At 33.2% G+C, this 21119-nt stretch overlaps 1 protein-coding gene across 1 annotated transcript in view; it reads left to right on the top strand.

Moving 5' to 3' along the window:
* LOC124353538 (ecdysone-induced protein 74EF-like) overlaps positions 1-19031 on the top strand; it is a 73902-nt gene extending 54871 nt beyond the window's left edge. Inside the window, exons 8-11 of the mRNA XM_046803426.1 lie at positions 12150-12212; positions 12638-12825; positions 14798-14906; positions 18346-19031. Of these exons, the coding sequence (XP_046659382.1) occupies positions 12150-12212; positions 12638-12825; positions 14798-14906; positions 18346-18923 (938 nt within the window). The 3' untranslated portion in view covers positions 18924-19031. The remainder of the gene's footprint in view (positions 1-12149; positions 12213-12637; positions 12826-14797; positions 14907-18345) is intronic.
* Positions 19032-21119: the final 2088 nt, after the last annotated feature.

The following is a 21119-nucleotide window of genomic DNA, read 5'->3' on the forward strand; positions in this document are numbered from 1 at the left end:
AATCCCATGGATAACATTGCGTAGATGTTGGTAAAAGTTGTTTTTATCATAATTTACGACAGTTTTTGTATAGCTCCAATTTATAATGTAACATATTTAATAGAATTGGAAGAGGTTCAAAGACCTTGTTTTGTTGGTATGGCTACTTTTTATACAACAAATATCTCGAAAAATAGTAATTGGTCTTCAAAGAGTTAAGTTTCAAACAGACGTTCACTCTCATGATGTAGATGTTGAACTTAAACTTATTTTTTAAGTGGTTAAAACTATTTAATTTCAAATAAATATTACATCACTGATCGATTTTTAATTTACTGATTCCCTTTTTGTTGTTTAGACATTCGGTTTATACCTACTATGAAGTCCGAAATGATGTAAACTACTTCCTAATATGTTTAAAGGTGATGGTTATGCCGCTTTTACATTGTTCCCAACAAAATGTGGACGAATATAAAAAAGGAATTTGCAGCCTGCATTTGTTGCCATCAATGATGTCAATATTGCAATATTATTTCTGTGTTGATACCATATTCACCAATCAGCAGTCGGTAAAGATAAAAAAGATTTCCCAACTACATTTTATCATTTTAGTGAGGCTTGGAACTCTACGACGTATACGAGCCGTTATCTATCTCTTTAAACACTAAGGCGTGAAAAGGTTGTGTTATGAACCACAAACTATAGGTATTTCTGTTCTATAGAAATATTTATAGTCTGTGGTCGAACTAAGGTTTTAGCAAAGAATTTTATTATTTTTTCTTTACTAGGTTCCTACGTTTACCGAAATTGTACTATTAATCTGGGTATAACAGATTTTACGAGTGCCGGGACTCTCTTAGACAGACCCTGAAACGGGTTTGCGATGTCCTTAAAACTTATTTTCGCTGTCATACACAATATATTATATAATATAATAAATTGTATATGTATATTTATATTATATTAGAGTATATAATATATCGTATTGTATAATATATATTACAAAGATGTAATAAGACGATTTGGTTTAAACAGTGAAAACATTGCACATACATACATACGTAATTCTACAGGGTAAGGACTCGTGCGGTAATAATGGCTGCCGCACTAACGTTATTTCTCTTCTACCCCTAATCCTACATAAAAAATCTAATGAAAATATTTCAACCTCATAAAATGTCCTAAAGAGCCCAATTTTGAGTGGTATTGGTGCTTCTTACTGAATTTTCAAATATAAGCAGGTGTTGTATGATACATAAGTTTAAAGGTTTTTATTTACAAAGAACATATTGGCAAGATTATAGTTAGTTATCTTTAACCGTATTTACAGAGTGAACCATAACGTTTTGAAATAGGCTAACAAAGTATGGACCAACATAAAGTTTTTTCTAAGCTTATTATTGAGCTATTCTTTAATTAAAAGTGTGGTATGAGCATTTTTCATCGCCTTTTACCAAATTAGAAAATGCTTAAACACATAAAATATAAATAAGCCTTAAAATCAAAATGTTAAGTGACAAAAATTACAATAAATTGTATATCAAATTAGAGGCGAGCTTGGCCATGGGTTCTACAAGTACTGCTATAAATGTCAAATCTGAGTGGATTAGAGATATTTGAGTACATGCTTGATAGTTATATTAGTGATAGAAAATAACATTCATCAGAAAATAAGAGAATTACGTGTTTATTATTACATTTAAATAGTATTCCTGAGATATTACAAGCAGTTGTACCATTTGATAAGTACGTTATTATCCTTCAAAAAGAGAATATGCTGCAACAACACAATACGTTGGTTTCGAATTCAATCAAACAAAAACACAAATAAAAACTCAAAGAGAAATAAAATCTGATATAGTAAAGGAAAAGTAAAGCAGAGGTGCATTATGGAGGAACAGGCAGGTGGAGGTATGTACAAAAACAGGGGCTCAGTTAAAAGCTTTCGCTACATTATTTACTGAAGGCCTTACCTCCCCTCCGCCACCCCCGCCGCGCCGCCGCTTCAACCCCTCCTTCTCTTGTCAATTAGGATTAGCAACGTACGTTAATTAAAAATACAATAACATCGGCTTTTAGAGACGAAAGCAAAACAGAGCCTAGTGAGATTGAGATTAATTATGGTTTGTTGCGTCTATTATTATTCATTACGTCATCGAGCTCGTCATCTTCCTCGCTTATCCGCTCGAGTGCGGTCTGTTGGAATTCGTTGCTTGAATCTCCAATATGCGTGTGCCTTTTTACTTTGATCCATGTACAATTTAAAAATAACACCTATTCACAATTGAAACATATTTTATATAATTTCTTCAATTTGAATTGGCAATAAAGACAATATAAATAATATACCCAATATATAATTTAGCGGAATTCGAGGTTGAGCAATTGTAATTATTTTAAAAGAATAAAAAAAGAAACCTGTTACACTAATTTATTTTCTCTAATGTGTTCTCATATTATTAGTTTTTGGGAATTATCATGAGAGTTATACAAATATAAGATAAAATACCATTTAAAATCAAATTGCTAAGTTTGTATGCATTACAAACCGGAACTTGATAAATTATATGTAATAAATGCTATGCAATCAAAAACCAATTTATGACTTGTGTTATACTGCACTGCTAAGAAAGAAGGTATTAAGGGCATAAGCTAATGGCTGAGAACATAAAGTTTAAATTGCTAGATATGTCACTATCAGATTTATATTCTTTAACTCCTTTGTCAAATTTGTCTCATTGATACGGTATGTGTTAAAGAAAGTATGTACTCCGGCATACTGCTTGTTTCTTGACCCAGCCAGAATGGAATATTTACTATCATATGTAAAGAATAAAAAAAATATTATATTAAAGTAATATAAACTGGAATATAAACAATATTTAGACCTAAAGTACATGAGGATTAATTTTTTCAGTTTGAAAAAGTAAATTTTGTAACAATTTTAATAAGTAATAAACCCAGATAACCTGTCTATACTCAAATAAGTTTTAATTAACTTTTCAAAATAGAATAAAATAAAAATATGTCATATTGTTCTGTAGTAGATGAATTACGTTATTGTCATTTTCCAATTTAACGTTATTACTATGAATACATTTTTATATGCTGATTCTAACAACCTAAAAATAATTGATTAATAGAGCAACATTAAAAGAAATAAGTATTAAAAATGTAATTGACGCATCCGCGTGTGTACTAAAAGTAATAAAACACTCTGGTTCCTAACACAGCTTTTTTGTATTAGTATACTCAATAAACTTTGCTCACTATGGAAACATATCGTCTCTATACAATCTTTATGTTATAAGAATATTATAATTTAAATCCCTGCTTTTTATATACTTCTAAAATATGTATGATGCTGTAACACTGCCAACCTAAATTTCATTTTCTTGTACATAGGATACTAAAAATAAGAAATAAGAATACAAAAATAAGCAAAAGATTTTGATTTATTGCAGAAAATACATAAAAAATTAAAAATATTTATATGTAAATAAATATGTGGTCACAAAACGCATCGTGTTGTCCGTGTCCAGAGCGTGTCCGTGTACAGAAGCCGGGTCATGTCCGTGTTGTACTAGCCGTCCATCTGCTGGAACATAAATGGAATGTCAATAAATAGTACAAAGGCATTTCCTGTATACATATTTACGAAAATTACCTAATATAAATGATACAAACAAAAACTAAGACTACCTAAGAATATAATCAACTTAAATAATAAAAATGTTATAATTTACATAATTATCAAATTTCCTCCCACTACTGTTATTTTTTTCAATTTTAAGCGTTTCACACAGATTTGTAAGAATTAATTAAACCTATCTTGTGTTAACACTGATTCCGTATCCGATTCCGTTATTTTGTTGTTGTGAATAACAGTACTAACGGTCTAAAATTATTTCGCTACTTTATTTCAGGAAATATAAATCATAAGAAATGATTAAAACAGTTAACACTTGCGTATTCCCTTAATAAACATTATAGTAATCGCAATGATTTGAATAAAATATATATTGTTGGGCGAAACCCCTAAATTCAAACCACCCAACGTCATTTTAATTTAAAGAGGTGATATATAAATACAAATTAAAAAAATCCCAAGGACGAGTATGTTGATTGTTCTTTGAAATATATTTTAGAAGTAGAAAATTGAAAAACTGAATTTCCTTAGATTACTTAGGAAAGTTCTAGCAAAAGACACATCATCTGATTTGTGGTATAAAATTTTATTTATACAAAATTACAACACTGTAATAATAATGATATGTAAACGAAGAATGGATTATTTTGAATAAGTGATAGACGCCAACTGTGGCAACAACAAAGTAAAATTGATGTTTTATTGAAAGAAGCATTCACACTCTCAGTATCTTGTTTAAAGTTTTTCATTAGAATGTTTTCATATTTCTTTCATATATATCAAAGTTCAAAACTAACAGTTTTGTACTGTATAAATAAACAATAATTTAACAATGCAAAATATTTGTATTTCCATAAGCTAAATATGAGAGGTTTAGGTATTTGGAGGTATATTTTATGGTTGAGTCAAAGATGTCCGTAAAATTATGGTTTTACAAAATAATCCGAAAATATGTAAACTTTTACTCAAAGCTTCCCATACGACCAAATCATAGATCGTACGCAGAATCTGATGAAAAAGAAAAGAATTATGCTCGTATTATTTAAGAAAGTCGTTTGTCAGCATTTGGACTATCTACAAAAATCTTTTCTAAAGTTATACTAGATTTATCATATTTGTTTACGTTGGGAGTTGAAAATTCTTTAACGATACATCCATTAGCCTAACTACATAAAAAAATAACCTGCGTTAAAACCGATTCATTGTCAAATTCTGCAAAAAATAATGTATTAAACAAAAACACAACTGTGTGTGTGTGTGTGTTGTTTTTTTGTTCTTACTGTTTTTAGAAATTAGCACAGAAAGATTGCCACGAGATTAAGATTTGTTTAGACTGTTACCTAGTGCCTGTATCCACTAATGAAGAATACCACATTGTTCATAGGAGTAAATTTTGAAGTTATGAAGCTCACAGTAGTTTCTGTAGATTGGAAAAATCATACAACCGTGGTCGGGTACAGCCCTGGACTAGGACAATTTTCTTATAATTTATAATTAAAACAGTTTGTTTTCTAAGCACCACCACCTTACTCTTCTGATCAGCTATTAAGAATTATTAAAGGATTATCTCTGGTAAACAGTGCCCCAGGATTCAACTAAGCGCTAAATGTAACATCATAAAAATAAGTTCCCATAAGCTATCTGTTGGGTGAATCCCACAGTTATCAAAAAAATTGTTGTTTATAAAAGTACATTTAGATTATATTTACTTTGTCCCTCTCGGTATACCATTTGTATGACTGGTAGGATACTGTAGGTGTTTGTCTGGTGCCAAACTTGCAATTCCTGCCATGCAAGGAATTATATCGTTGATTAAAATTTACACTAGATAGACTTGCTTTTATAGCTGTAAAAAACTCTGAAAAAAGTTTCCCATCATGTTTTCTAAGTATGTCTCTTAGAGCGCTAAAATAAAATTTTATTTTGCACATCTTGTATAAAGTTTGGCCAGTGTGGTGTTGTTGCTTTCACTATGGATCGGTAGGTAGAAAAATGTTTTACGAGAGAAAGAGATTTTAATAGAAATTGGTGTGAATTCTATTGGATCCTAGACATATTTTCCAACTAACAGATACAATATAATCAATATAAAAATATATTTTTAAATAAGCAGATACACTTTTCAATCAAGCATCACGTTTAAACAAAAGTTGATGTATTATACACCATAACAATTTTATAAAATGTAATTAAATTGGTTTAATTTTGTTTGCAACAAACCCTGTCGGTTGTTCTGGTATCAAATTAACTGGAAACTTCTTATCTGTTTATGCAATTCTTTATGTTCATGAACAATATAAGTATTAATGTAGAACTGACTTAAGGGTCCAACTTAAGAACTAATTAAAAGTATTTAAAAAAGTAGTTAAATACTTCTGAAAAAAGTAAAAATAGTATTTAATAAAAGAGGAAAATACGTATTAAGTAAAACCCTTGTAACCAATATGATTTTGTTAAAATAGTTGAGACGTTATTAATTATTTAGTTTTGGTTTAAGAAACACTATTTTACTCCGGTATATAACACAGTACTATGCTACACTAAATGAAAATTATAAGTAAATTGGCAATATCCAGATCTTAGAACGAGGCTATATGGCGAGCAAATTAAACTATCATATTGAAATTTGGAGAGCTTACCTGAAGGGAGGTCTAGTAGTAGCCGACGACGGCCATGTTGACGCTGGTCCTTTCCTTGCCCATGTTAAGTAAGAGTCGGATTTTTCGCTGGGGAAATATCTGATACTGCAGCAGACAGAGCGGCGGGTTATATACTGAGGGTCAGTACATCACGCGACCTCATTCGCCCAATCAGAGGTTCAGTTACAGTCAACAGATGTTACCAATGGTCATAAGAGATCACATCCAAATCTTATTGGAGTACATCTCATAAGCCCTGAATGATAACTGTATGAAGGTCTTTTACTTTGATTAAAAACATAAATGTTTAAAATTGAGTTTCTTTTAAATATAATTATTGTCGGGCTAAGTAATGTTTTTTAAAACTATTAATTATTTTTAGTAGTCAATATTTTGTAGTGAAAACTTCATGAAGAAATGTTTCATTGTCAAGTAAAGTCTCTTATATTTTTCTTCAGGGTGCGACAAGAAAAGAATTAATATATGGTGTAGAAAGCATTGTCTTCCTTTAGCATTTTCTTGGTCAAAGGATTTCTTTATTTCAAGTCATCTAGTAGAGTTTTGAGCATCTTTACTCCTACTTTTAATGGTTTTATTTCGTTTAATCATGACTATTCCGTGGATTGGAAGTACATATAAGTCACCGGCATGTCTGGTATCATGTTCATTCATTTCAAGTTTATACAATTTAAAATTCGTGCATTAGTTCAAATATATGTTATTGTTAGTAAGCGTCATTCATTATTTGCAGTTTCAATGCGATGGAATTTGGATAAAAATATGTGGTGTTATTTGTTTATAACAATAGCGTCGTATGTTTTAAAGAAAGGTCATTTACAAATACTCATTTAACCGCACAATGCTTCGTCGTACATACAAACTGAGGCCGATAGACACATGTAGGACAAGTGTTCCATACGACTTACAAATATTGATCTTTAGTTCTCCTCAGATTTATAGGAGAAAATTAAGATTTTGAAAATATATATATATTAGCTTTTAACTGTTACACTTAGAGACAGGCTTAGAAAGTATAGCAGGCATATAATTTTCAATCCATCCGGTTTTGTTTGAGAATTAAGAAATGCTTCAAATAGCTTTGTTGAAAAAATATACATTTCTCGAACTAGTGATAATATATTTTAATGTATGCAGGTCAAAAGTGCTTATCAATTCGCTAACATTTCTCAAGGTGTTGACATGAACGTAATATTTGTTTGAGTACAACAATACTTAGTTACCATAGTTTTAATATTTAAATGACATTATACAGCTTTTTAGTTCATAATACAGTAGTTTTGGAAATTCAGGAATATTTGAAATTTGTATACTAAATAAATTTGTATTTCAAACTGGTATTGCATCATATCCTACTCACACAGCACTCGTTTTTGTTGCTATTATCCAAAACCGCTCCTTTAGTATATATTTAGTTTAACAAAACATGTATAACCGAAATTTTAACCTGTATATGTTAGTAATGTTTAATTACTATCTTATATTTTTTATAAAATATGCTTTGACGGTTAAATATAAACATACCCACTTTGTCATTCCAGACAGAAGTACTTGTGTGTCATACACAACATACCTTTCGTGATATTTTGCACCAAAAGCCTTTTTCTTGTCAAATATTTGTTTTTTTCTCAAAACGGTTCCAAACGATAAATTTATAAAGCATACAATATATTAAGTGAAATGTATTAACTAGTCCAATTTGAGTTACAGGACTCCATCCACCAAGAAAGTACAGAATCAAGTGTTCTGGATAGAAAAATTAGGAAGCCTCGTGAACTAAAGTAAAATCAGCAAAATCCCTACATCTTAGAAACATTTTATAAATATTTAAATTAAAATAAGAGGCCACAAGGATACTTACATTTACAAATTGTTATTTACCTCCCGACTTGTAAGAATCTTTATGTATACATTACATACACAATGAGAATTTGTAGAACTTAAATATTATTACCATTTAGCTTCTATATCCCACCAGGAATCCGCTGATAAATTCGGCTCGAGTTTGACAAACAAGTTACCAATTGTACTCTGCGATCAATTTTTGCTATTTGAACTACCACGGGAGACGCTATACGATAAAACATTCTACACAGTTAGTTCCCATTTGCGTGTTCCCATTTTGAATAATTTTCTTATAATGGGACCTAAACTTTACAGTTCGTCTACGTACATAATACGAAAGTCGTGTGCCACTATCGAAATATCAGGATAAACGATACAAGATACACGTAAAATATAACTATTTAAGTTAACATTTTATTTTTAAAGCAACAAAGATACGACGTTTTGGCTGAACATATGTCTGCATGTCTGCCATATTAATATATTAAGGTGGTTCGACAATATTACTCTATAGAAAAAGTAGTTTGAATTATTAAGGCCTATGAAGCAAGAAACTGTTGGTAAGCAAAATCTTACTACTCAGTTCTAATAAACCATTTTCAATGTTTTAACACGCAACATGAATCCACAATCAACTTCTTTTGATACATTTTTGAAACAGCGATTGTACTTAAGTTAAGTTACATAGCGTAACGTTTGATAATGGATTATTTTTGTTTTAAAATGCCAGATATTTATGGTAAATTAAGACAAACTTGTTGTCTTTCATAATAATGTACCCGTATTTAGAGTAGAAAGCAATGTTCATGGATGTATTTTTATACATGGTCTAGGGTTGCTCACTCTAAGTGTTTTGTGAAAAGAATATAGCTATCTAAGCTATTGTAAGACAAACTCCGCTAAAATCATGCATTTAGTATTGCATGTAGTATTTCGTTAGTATGCAGTTAGTATTGTTTGTATTCAGAAATATCCGGTTAGTAAGCAGAGGATTATTCTGTGAGTAAAGCCATTTTTCCTTGAATTTCTATTTCTATTTATAAATCTATTTTATTTTTCCCCAATGATTCCTATATGGTCATAATCTCTAGATGATAAATGTAGATCACAGAATTGCAACTAGTAATATGGAGTTCGTATTCCCATACTCGCGCTCTCTTAGGCCTCGCCTCATTATATTGGTAGGCTGCTTAAAATCGTGTTTATAATAAATTTTAACATATTATCTTTTCAAAGCTAAAACTTGTTAAAATCATAATATTACATCGCTCCTTGTCACATGTGGGATTTCTGTAATTCATTAAGTTACCATCTGAAATGAAGATCTGTCAAGGTAATTTGTTCAAGTACTTACTGAAAAATAAATAAGAGTTTTACTCACCAAAAGAATTTTTGATCGACATTTCTTTATCTCTTGTGTATAATTTTATAACTGTTGTTATTTAATTAGTAATAAGTTTTATATTTTACTGTATTGTAGGTGCATACCTGAAGGCTGAGATAAAAATGTATATGTCTATCATTTATTCAGAATTAATTTAAATTTGAAACTTTGGAGTAGCTTGACTATAATTAAAGTAAATGTGTGATACTTAATTCCTATAAAATTTATTCCACTTCTGTCAATTTAAAGAATTTCCACGTGTTCAATAATAGTTTTAAAATTATGGTTCGTTAATAATATATTTCATAAAAATGTATTTCATTGCAGACGCATTGTTTTAGTGTTCTTAAAATAAAAACACTTTTTTGGAAAGGCCTAGCTTCCTATTTAGCAAATTAAAAAAAATAAATGCAAAGGCAAAATAATGCATAGGCAGTGTATGAGTGCCACTGGAAAGACAGAGTAAAGTTGAACTGATGCAGGGAAGGCTGCATGCAACATTAATGAGGCGGGCCCGGCCAGTCTAAGTGAGGGTAACCTGTGTAGTATAGTGTGTAGTGGTGAGGCCGCTTTGTATAAAACACGCTCCCCAGGGATGGATGGACAAGTCCGCACCGAACTGAAGTGACTTTTTTCGCTTCATTCTCCCCTCACTCTCGCATTTTTACCTCGTTTTTTCACCTACATTTTTAATCTGCGGGATTGTCTGAATTAGCGTTTTTCTTCCCCCCTTTACATCGATCGGATACCTGCCAGTTTGTCGGAGAGTCTTGTCCATTTTTTAAATATTTTCCCTGCCCCGAGCACTTTTACGTTCTTTAATGTTTAATGAGATTTTGCTAAACGATTGACGTCTGTTTTGTTTCCAAATAAAGCGCAACGGTTGACGCATGTCTAGTAGGCATCGAACAATATTCTAAAATATCAAATAATGTTGAAGTATGATTTTCTAAATCTAGCGAAAAACTTTGTCTGAAGGTTTGGGTGTAGAAGAATACGAGTTTGTACAAAATAATACTTCTGCTGAATGGATCCTTCCAAAATATTAACTTCCAAAATATTAAATTTTATTGGTTTAGACGTGGGCCTTGCTGGCTACAAGAAAAGCGATCCGTGCAAGCAAATTAATGAACAAACATATCCTATTTATAAAGTGATGTCTACGATTTTCAGTTCTCAACAGTTGGTGGAATTCTATGGTCCAGTTAAATCTTAAACATTTGTGTTTGTTGTTAGGGTTTATGGCTTCATAGATAAGAATAACCTTGAGAGTAGCTAGGATCACAGGCTATTCTATATGTATAGAATAAGGGTTTTCGGTATCAGAAATTAAATGGTGAAAAACCATTATCTCAGGAAAATACTTAATATTGAAAACAGATATTCGTTGTTTTGAGTTTTCAAAACAATTAATTACAGAGATCGATTAGAGTAATGCTTTACTTCAGAAAACACATTTTCCGAGCACGGGTCGTTTATCTTTTTATATTGTGTTGTACTTTTAAATGAACTAATACTCCGAAATAAACTTCAAAATATATTGAAAAACTTTCAACTAAACTTTTAGAAAAAAACGTGCCTCAATTAATTCGGCACTACAGTAAAATTACCCCCAGTAAGATGAAAGAAAAGCCACTAGGCTTAAAATACCGCTATTGTAGAGTCGTAGCCGTATTATTCTATTAATTGGTATATTTGTTCCGTAAATTGTGTGGAGCGTTCATCAAACTTCCATTACGATACCTTAAATTAGTTTTTTTTAATTTGTCCTCAAATTTACAGGCAATTTCTCCCATACCACCAATTTTCTACTAGAGATAGCGATGTACCCCCAAGTACCGCGCTTCAGATTAGCCGTGTCACTAGCTGAGATCAACTGATAGTTGAAAAGAATAGACGGAAGTCCCAAAGGTTTAATAGAAATTCGAACCATAAATATTGGTCTTTCTTATATTGGTAGACTGCTAAGCAATTTGTTTATAATATTAAAATACCATTTATTGCTAAAACGTAATATAAAAACAATTATATACCCACAATCCTTTGTATATATTTCTTAAAGAGGGAAATATAGAAAAATCTTATAACTTAACAATTCCCGAGGTAATTATAGGAATTTAGAATAATAATTTAAACCATCTCGTAATTGGATTCTCAGAAATATTGTGTTACTGACCACTGTAATCCAAATTATTTTGTACTTTAAGATTAGTGAGGTTTCATATTTTAGAAGGGGTTGAAACCTCGTTGCTATATATTTTTAAAATAGCACACATGATATTATCTCCAACATTTAATATAGTAAGCTTCAGATAAGTCGAACATGTTTAATTTAAAATTTTAATTATTTGAACTTATCTAGCGAATTGTTGACATTTCTACACGTCTAATAAAGTCTGCATAATTTGAAGTCTTGAATAATTAAAACTGTTATTGAAACCTTAAAATTCTTTAAGTTCAACTGTATCGATGAATAGTTTTAACCGCATACCCGTAACACCTCTACTGATTTTTCAATTGATAAACACCTAATTAAAAAATACTAATTTAGCCAGAATATACGAGACCTGTTCCAGCTTGTTGGTTGTGTCAAAAGATTAAAACATTTAATTGAAGATTATATTGTTTGTTATAGGTTACCAGCATCAGCCGCCAAGTTTATATTTGCAACCGCCTAGAGAAAAGCCAGGGTTTGAAGGTAGATGCGGCATGCTTATCAGTAGAATTAACACTAGTAGTAGAAACAAATAATATTTTTAATAGCATCTGCTAACTGTTAGGTAGAAATAAAATTGTGCGTTGGAGTGAAAATCTAATGATCTTTTGAAAATTTGAAATTCAAGAAACAAATACAAGTGTTACTTATGATTTTCTATTTTACTTTAATTTTAATTAAATGCAAAAATCACACTAAACATTAAGTACCCTGTGTGTGCGTGTGTCACGTATATAATTTATATGCGTAAATATACATTCTCTATTTATAGTTTGACTGAGTCTTATCTAATGTCAGTCACTCCTATATCAAGGATAGCTTTAAGGTATATTCGTGATTTAGGAATTATTATTTAACCGAATTGAACATTACATATGATACAGTTACGTATGACTATTTTATTCCAGAGTACAAGCGGGAATGTAGTGGCAGCCCTGCGACTGGTTGGAGTGATGTCGTCATCAACCACCGACAGCAGCGCGGCTCTCTTCAGCTGTGGCAGTTTCTGGTAGCTCTACTGGACGACCCTAGTAACGCTTCCTGTATCGTTTGGACCGGTAGAGGAATGGAGTTCAAACTGGTTGAGCCAGAGGAGGTAACTAAGAAACCGTCGAAGCAGTGAGGCTATCTTCCGTTCGAAGGATTACCGTTGATCTAGAATACGCAAGAGGATAGTATCAGGCCATCGGTTGTTTGCGTGCAAAAAATCCAAGCACAAACCGGGATTCTGATTCTGGTCCCTGGGATGATAAACTGAGATGTTAACTTTATGAAATAGTTTTACTTATATCACCTTTTGAAAAACAAAGTGTTACGATAAATATCTGCTTTATCAATTGTTTTTATAAATGCTAGATGTATAGAGACATATTCACTTGTTGCAATATTTAAGCAAAGTACATAAACTACTTTTGAAGACAGAAGATGTCATCTTATAAAACAGGTACTTTAAAGTCTGCATTATCAGTGGGAGGTATTGTGTTACAATTACCTATGTACAAACCTGTACCTACGATTTAATCTTAGTTAAGTGCAAACTTAAACTTGCTTAATCCACTTTATTTCATCAACGAATACCTCGCAGTTTTTAATTCGGTTCTTAAATCAATCGCCTTGCATATATGTCAAAAGATTTAAAAAAATATTCCAATAAAAATTGTAGTTTAGTGAAAAAATGAATTTGTTTTATTATTAAACAAACTTTTGTACTAGCCGCAATCTAACATAAATAGTAATTTAATCAGCTGATATTGTATAATGCATTATAACTGAAGATTTATCTTCCATAAATCAAGCACGTAGCCATAAGGCATTCAGCGTAAGCAGAGGGGGCTTGATTAAAAACGCTGAACGTTAATGTAAATATTAACCGAATTAGGATTTAGTTGGACCATCCTGGCATTATATGCCTACTCAGAATTCGCTCCTCATGTCATTGTCACTTACAATACAAATTTAACGTAGAACGGAGACTAACATAAAAACAAAAAAGTAAGTATAAAAAGAGCAATTAGGACAGTAGCTTTGGTAAAGACCTGAATTTAAATTTCGGTTAAAAATGTAATTAATTTTCATAGACTAGTAAAAATCTTGAACATATGTTGAACACGTCATCAAACAAACAAGTCCCGGCTCAAGTTTTAGTTCATCCTCCACAATAAAACCTTAACAGAGTTTCATATTACTTTTGAATTTTATTTTAATATTTGGATTTCGGAGTGATATTATGAAATTTACTATTCCAGAATGAAGGTTGAACTTGCAGAGTAAGTAAATGTAAGATATTGTTAAAGCTTGTTGTAAGACTAGAATAAACTGTCTGCATCACTGCTCATGGCATTATTTGGTCATAGTTAGTTCATAAGTTGTAGCTGAAGAGTGAAACTAATTAATTGATTTCTAACTTTGATTGTATTGGTTACACAGGAGATAAATCATTCATCCGGACGAAGTGTACTGAGGTCCTGGGTATTATTTTAATTAGTTTTGATGTCCGACGCTAGGTCTTGATTGTAACGTAACTATAATTGTTGCCTATCAAATATTTACTACCCGAGCCTTTCATTCCACGGAGGGCAGTACTAGCGCTTACCTTTTCCGAGCTTCAATTTATAGTACTGGGTGATTTATCATTTGTTTAACTAATACAATACAAGTTTCGAATAACTTTTATAGTATAAAATGTTCGACGAAAGTCAATAGCTTTAATTTACCATGTACATCTTCCAGAATTAAAATTAATAGCATTTTGATAACATCAACATTTTATGGAATTTTTGAGCAGTACTACAATAAGCCGTTAGTAATATCTGTTCAAGATTGGTGATGTAAATCTTGAACAAAATGAATCCGAGTACTAATCAGGACTTACTGGCTGACATAAGATAAAATAAAAAGTCATCAGGTGCGGCCTGATTGAAAAATTCCATGATGTAGGATGACAACATCACATTTTTATCTTCCTAGTTTGAACTCATCATAGAAATATAATGGAAACATAGGAAACGTTGTTTAATTAAAACAACGCACTTAGTTACCTCTACAGATTGTTGCTTTATACTGTACAGGTGGCAAGGAGGTGGGGCGTGCAGAAGAACCGGCCGGCCATGAACTACGACAAGCTCAGTCGATCGCTGAGGTACTACTACGAGAAAGGCATCATGCAGAAAGTGGCTGGTACGTATATAAATAAACGCAACAAACTTAGTATTCAAATAAGCATTTATTTATAGTGCATTTCCACTTCTTTGGCTGTCTAATCTGTTATCGGACCTTGGTTGAAGTGACAAGTTACACTTCAGTTGGAATTATATTATTAACCTTATCCTTCTTGCTATAGTACGAGACATAATACGCCCAGTGCGACTCCGGGTTAGAATAGATCGCAGTATCCCGCTTTTCGTAAGAGGCGACATAAAGGGCCGAGCGCATCTGTCTGTTTTACGCGTATTATTTTCAAAGTTCAATCAACCATGCCGGGGTCCCTTAACCCCAAACACTTTCTAATGGGAGGAGTTCCAACTCAGCCTCCTCCTAGTCGAGCCGGAAATGCTAAAGAGACTGCAAATCCCTTCGAATGCAGGTCCTCGGTGACTGCACAATCCGCGACGAGACTCCATCACTTTTGGAGCTGCACAGAGTTCGATTCTTTGGCCCGATCTCTAGAATGTGTCTTATAACAGTTTGCTGAGACTCGATATGTCAGACGAGAGTCTCCTCGTTGGCTATGTTGGCGACGTTGCTGCGTTGATCGCAGCGAGCAACGTTGAGCAGGCGACACTCAAGCTCGGCCAGGTTATGGTCAACGAGGGGATGCAGGCTCCTGTTCTGTCTCTGGCGACCAACGAGACAAGAGATAGTGCTCCTTACGAAGAGGAGAATTCCCACCGTGTTCCACTGAAAATGGGCAACGTCCAACTGGAGACCAAGCCTGCTGCCAAGTACCTCGGGGTGATGATTGACAGCAAGCTTTCTCTCCGAGGACAGGTGCAGCGCACCACCGATACAGCCGCCAAGGCTGTTGCTGCCCTGGGCAGACTTATGCCCAACGTCGGAGGCCCGCTTCCTTGCAAACGCCATGGTGGTACAGCATCACGGTGAGGTCGATTACTTTGTCACCCATTTTCTTTTGCGTCACAGGTATTTAAGGACCTATATGTTCAAGATGGGAAAAGTTTTTAACTCAGCCTGTCTGTTCTGTCCTGACGGCGTAGCACACGTGTTTCGAATGCGACAGGTGGCAGGTGCGGTGGGTTCCCTCTCTACTGAGATCAGCTTTGCGGTCGGTACCTCACGAGAACATCGATGGAGCCATACTCCAAGAGAGGACACCAGGAACTGTGTGAAGCACTATGTCCAGTCTGTACTTCGGGCGAAAAAGTTCGACCTCGATCGGCCTTAATTCTCTGATTCCCCGATGAGGAAAGCCCTAGTGGCGTAACTTCGCAGGCCTAGAACAGCCTAGTAACGTGCTAAACAAGTTCCAGTTAATGTCCTCGGTGATGAAAGGGATTTTTAGCCGGTAGTCCGTGGGACAATGACCCTGCAGGAGTCTGGCAGTATTAAACAACAACGAGCCTCTCAGTGTACAATAAAAGCATTTTAACCTCTTCCTCCCCACTAAAAAAACAATAAAGTGCAATAAAATAGTACGGAACATATCTTTGCATGTCTGGACAGTAAGCCAAAGCTTAATTATTTATTAAAAATTGAAAGAGATCTCAATTAATGATTTTAGTATTAGTATTATCATAAGAAACTAATCTTTTATACTCACGTCAGGTTTAAACAATGTATCCCCGACCAATTAATTAATCAACAGTTTATTTGCCACAACCAGGCTAACTATAAACATTCTCATGACATAAACAAAAATAATAAAGTTTTTGACATTGTGTAGTTCACTATAAGAAGAATAGTTTTAATAGTGGTGTAACTAGAACTTGTTTGGGGAGTAGATGAATCTGATTGAAGAGCTCACTTCGTCGGGAATAAACCGATTAAATCTATCTAATTAATTGAAAGATAATTAGATAATATTAATTGTAATATTCACTTTCAAGTAATGTATTTCAAACAAGTTGGATGGCTCTTTCCCGAATATTTTTTGTATAGCTTGTGGGGGGAAGTTTCTATCATCTCCCTCCACTCAGTCACGGCACTGAGTTTTAAACAGCGTTAGTTATTCCTCACTAAGCGATGAAACCTACGTATGGAAATAATCAGGCAAATAATATTTTAATGTATAGTATTTGAGATAAATTGTTTCCATGGCAACTAATTCATACAAAGTGGCTTTAATTTAGCAGAAAACGTTTAAAACAAAATACCACTTATGATTATTGAAAACTAATTAGTTTAGTTTAAATATTGCAAGTAATTCCAGTTACTACATTATGAAATTAAATTAATGTGTATCAAGTGTGAGTTATTTAGATAACCATAAAATTTATGTTTACTATTAAAAACTGATGAATTTTAAGTTTACGGGGTTTAATTGCGTAATTATATGCACATAATCCATTAAGGCTAACATTTATTAATTATATTCTGACAGTAAGGTACAGAGAATCGTGTAGATCTTTGAATTGTGAATTCGTTTTCTTATATTATTTCTTTTTTAACTTAACTAATTGTATTACTGCAACCACACTTACTAACGTTTTGTCCAAGTAACAAAGTTGAGATTTGATTGTTAATTAATTATAAGAAGTGTTAGTTAAACCTTCGAACAGATGCATACCTTTCTCTAATAATATTGTGAGGTTTATTCTTTACTTATGAACAATAAATTATGTAGGAAAGAACTATAGGCACACATTGTTTTATTAAATAAGTGGTATAATGAAGAACTAGACTACAAAAAAGTAAATCTGTATAAAATGTATGCTCTTTCGTAAATATTTATAAAATATTTTTTTTTTTTCGAAGTACACATCTTAAACACCCAGTACTCGAATATGTGAACGCTTTTTTGTGTTGAGTAGATTTAGTACATGTATTTCAATCCTAAACCTGTAGATCTTTAGTCTATGATTGTTACTGTGTTGGACTTTATTAAGTATAGTGATTTTCAACAGTTCCCATTAAATATGTAGTGGAATACGCCAAAACATTTTGTCACAGATAACATTATTTCTTACCTTTTATATAGTTTATAATTATGTCTATGTTCATGACAAATATACCATATTAGTATCGTTGTTCTGTAATGAAACTGGTCAGAAATTAGAGTATGTGAAATTTTATGAGAAGAACAATTTGATTTGTTTGGAAACGCCTGTAAACGCACAATATCCCCGGTCAGTTATTGGATTTGCCTTAACAGTTTGGAATTTCTTTTTGACATCTTATTACGTGGTATAGCCTAACTCTGTTTTCGACTTCTTTTTACGTGGTAAAACTCTGTTTTACGGTATTGTTAGTTATCAAGGACATCTGCCTCTGATTTGTACGTTAAATTAGAAGTGTCCTAGTTTTACAGTTTCTAGAATGAAGTGAATGATCCTTTCTAAGAAGACAATTCTATATATAAATCATAAAGAACTCCTGTTTTTGCACGTATATATTTTTGGTTCCTTATATGAAAATAGTTTATATGAAATAAATGTTGCAGGGGAGCGCTACGTGTACAAGTTCGTTTGTGATCCCGAGGCACTGTTCAACATGGCGTATGGCGAGTACTCCCAGGCGAACCGCGCTAAGGCGTCAGACACTAATCAGGAGGTCACATCCAGAACGTCGTACTCAGACATGTTCGCGATCTACGGGGCGTCCAGCGGCTACGCCCACCTGCAGCAATACCTCGGGTCCTCCGAGGGCTCACAGAGTCAGCACTACAAGCCCTCTCCGTTCCGGCTGGGCGGGCACCAACAGTTCTCCGAGCAGAGCACGAGCCACCTCCAGATGCTGCAGACGTTCACTGCTAACTGCACGTCCCAGGAGAGCCCGGAGCCTCAGTCGTGCCAGCAGAAGAGGGGCTACGAGTCACCCCCTCAGGACGACCAGAGGTACAGGAACCGTAGTTACCTGCCGGAGCACGGCTCCAGACCGAGATCAGTGAAGCAGTGCGATGTGTCCCCGCTAGACGGCAGTTTCAAGCACTCTCTCACCTCCGAGCCTTCCCTGCTGGAGGGAACGGCCAAGCTTGACTCCACCTATCAATGCCTCAGCGTCGGCAGTTGTGTCTGTTAAATGGCCCCCGAGTTTGTGTACATTCCTCTCATACATGTTTATATCTCTCGATTGTAAAGTGTAATTATATTATGATTAAGTAAATGTTTTCTCTGGTTTATGCATCAATGTCTTGTCATCCTTGTACAAGCCTAATACCTCCTTCTTGTATTTAGGAAAATGTATTTGATAAAGAGTCAGTTTGAGAATTATCAAATTGGCGATGATTTCATTTGACATTGATCAGTTTTGAATGACTTATCAATGTCTATCAATGAAATATGACAATGGAGTCATTGACTGGTGTGATCTTCAATTAAAAAAGAGATCGGGGCTACACACATTTTTAACCTATGCAGAGCCAAGCCTGCACAGGAATGTCCTCTCTCGGATGGTCTAGAAACGTCAAGAGTTTGTTGGAGTAAATAGATAAATTTTTTATCTACTTACTTTTTCTTAGTAGGTAGGTAATATATAGCGTGAAGAATCTAAAGAATGGAAGTTCCAAGAGTAGAATAAATTATTTTTATACACTCTAATTTAAGCGCATATGTTTTTTATAACGTCATCCGTTTTAAAAATTTCGTATTCATTTCCAAATTAAGATAATAGCGATTAAGTAGAAGCATGTTTTTAAAGAAATAAAAATACCAATTTAAAGGAAGTTGTGTAACTAGATTTCCAAATATACTAGTATTTCAAGATTTTATGTCTTCAGTTACATGCTGGAGATTTATAATTTTATTTATATTTGACCCTTGTAAGAAATTCCTATTGTTTCATATTTTGACCAATGGAGAATTGGTGGGGTAAACCACCGAATAGCTGTTTAAAAGTTTTAATAGCATATATAATTTTTTACTAATTTTCTTAAAAGAGAAATATAACATTTTAAAAATCCATTTTCTGTTTGGGCAAGATATTTTGGACACCCGACCAGTGGAAGCCTGCAAAGAAATTGTAATAAAAGTTGCTTTAAAACAAGAATTTTAAAAATGAAAGAAGGTATAGATTATAATTATTATCTGAGTGTTAGAGAAACCTATTACTCGAGCGGATGAATAAATTTCATTTCTGCCTGTCCGTTTGTCCACACGATTTCTCTAGAACGAACTGACATATAGACTATAGGCAACACAGAGTTCGGTGATGGTGTCTGATGGTAGTTACTCTGTAGATTGCATGCAACCTTAGCTAAACCTGTTACATACAAATTAAAAAAAATCTTGAGAAGTGTATCCATGTAAAAAGTCCACTATCATGGCTTTTAGTAGAGTCAGAAGACAAATACAACCTTTTTGGCAGTACCCGCACCGCTTAGTAGTGCCAATAAAACCATAGCAAAATGCAATTAACTAATATTAACTAATTAGACGGATAATGGTATAATAATAACCAATTACTGACTACTGATAAGATGATGTTTTGTTCAGTATATAAGATTTATATAGCTCATTGATAAAAATCATAAACGTTATGTAAATGGTAATCGTTGTGTAAATACACTAAAATATTCCATTAACTAGGGATTTGGGAGGTAAAAATAGCAAATTTACGGAAAATTTTGATTTATTTGATGGTTGTAGGCCTACAGAAAATTAGGTTGATGTGTAGTCCGGGAGAGCTAGCATCGTGTTGTCCGTGTCCAGAGCGTGTCCGTGTACAGAAGCCGGGTCATGTCCGTGTTGTACTAGCCGTCCATCTGCTGAAACAAAATCAAAATACGCGATAAAGATTTTGTATTAAGTATGTTCTTGAAAATATGTAAATAATGAGCAATTAGATGTAGGCTTAAAGAAAATAGGAAGCAAATAAAAATAGTAATATGTAAAGATAAAGGAAACAACTGAGTGTAGTGTTATAGTAGGTATTACGTAAATACCCTGCCTCCCACAATGTGTAAATATTCAACAACTGTATCGACACATAACTCTGTTGACATGAATCAAAGTAAAACCCTTCTTTGCCACAGCTTTTACGAGCCATTATTTGTCAGCTAAAAACATAACAATGTTTACTAATTTATGATATCAAAGTATTTGTAACATGACTACTTCTTTATGAAGTTCAACTATGTATTAGACAGATGTTAATATTGATAAAGCTGATTAAGTATGAATGCTTGTCTGATTAATGTTTTGTACTGTTGGCTACGACCATAATGAATAGTAACTTTAATATTAAAGTTTTACCGGCTTTGTGGCTTATTCTGACCCT

The sequence above is a fragment of the Homalodisca vitripennis genome, chromosome 1, assembly GCF_021130785.1.
Source record: "Homalodisca vitripennis isolate AUS2020 chromosome 1, UT_GWSS_2.1, whole genome shotgun sequence".
Lineage (NCBI taxonomy): Eukaryota > Metazoa > Arthropoda > Insecta > Hemiptera > Cicadellidae > Homalodisca > Homalodisca vitripennis.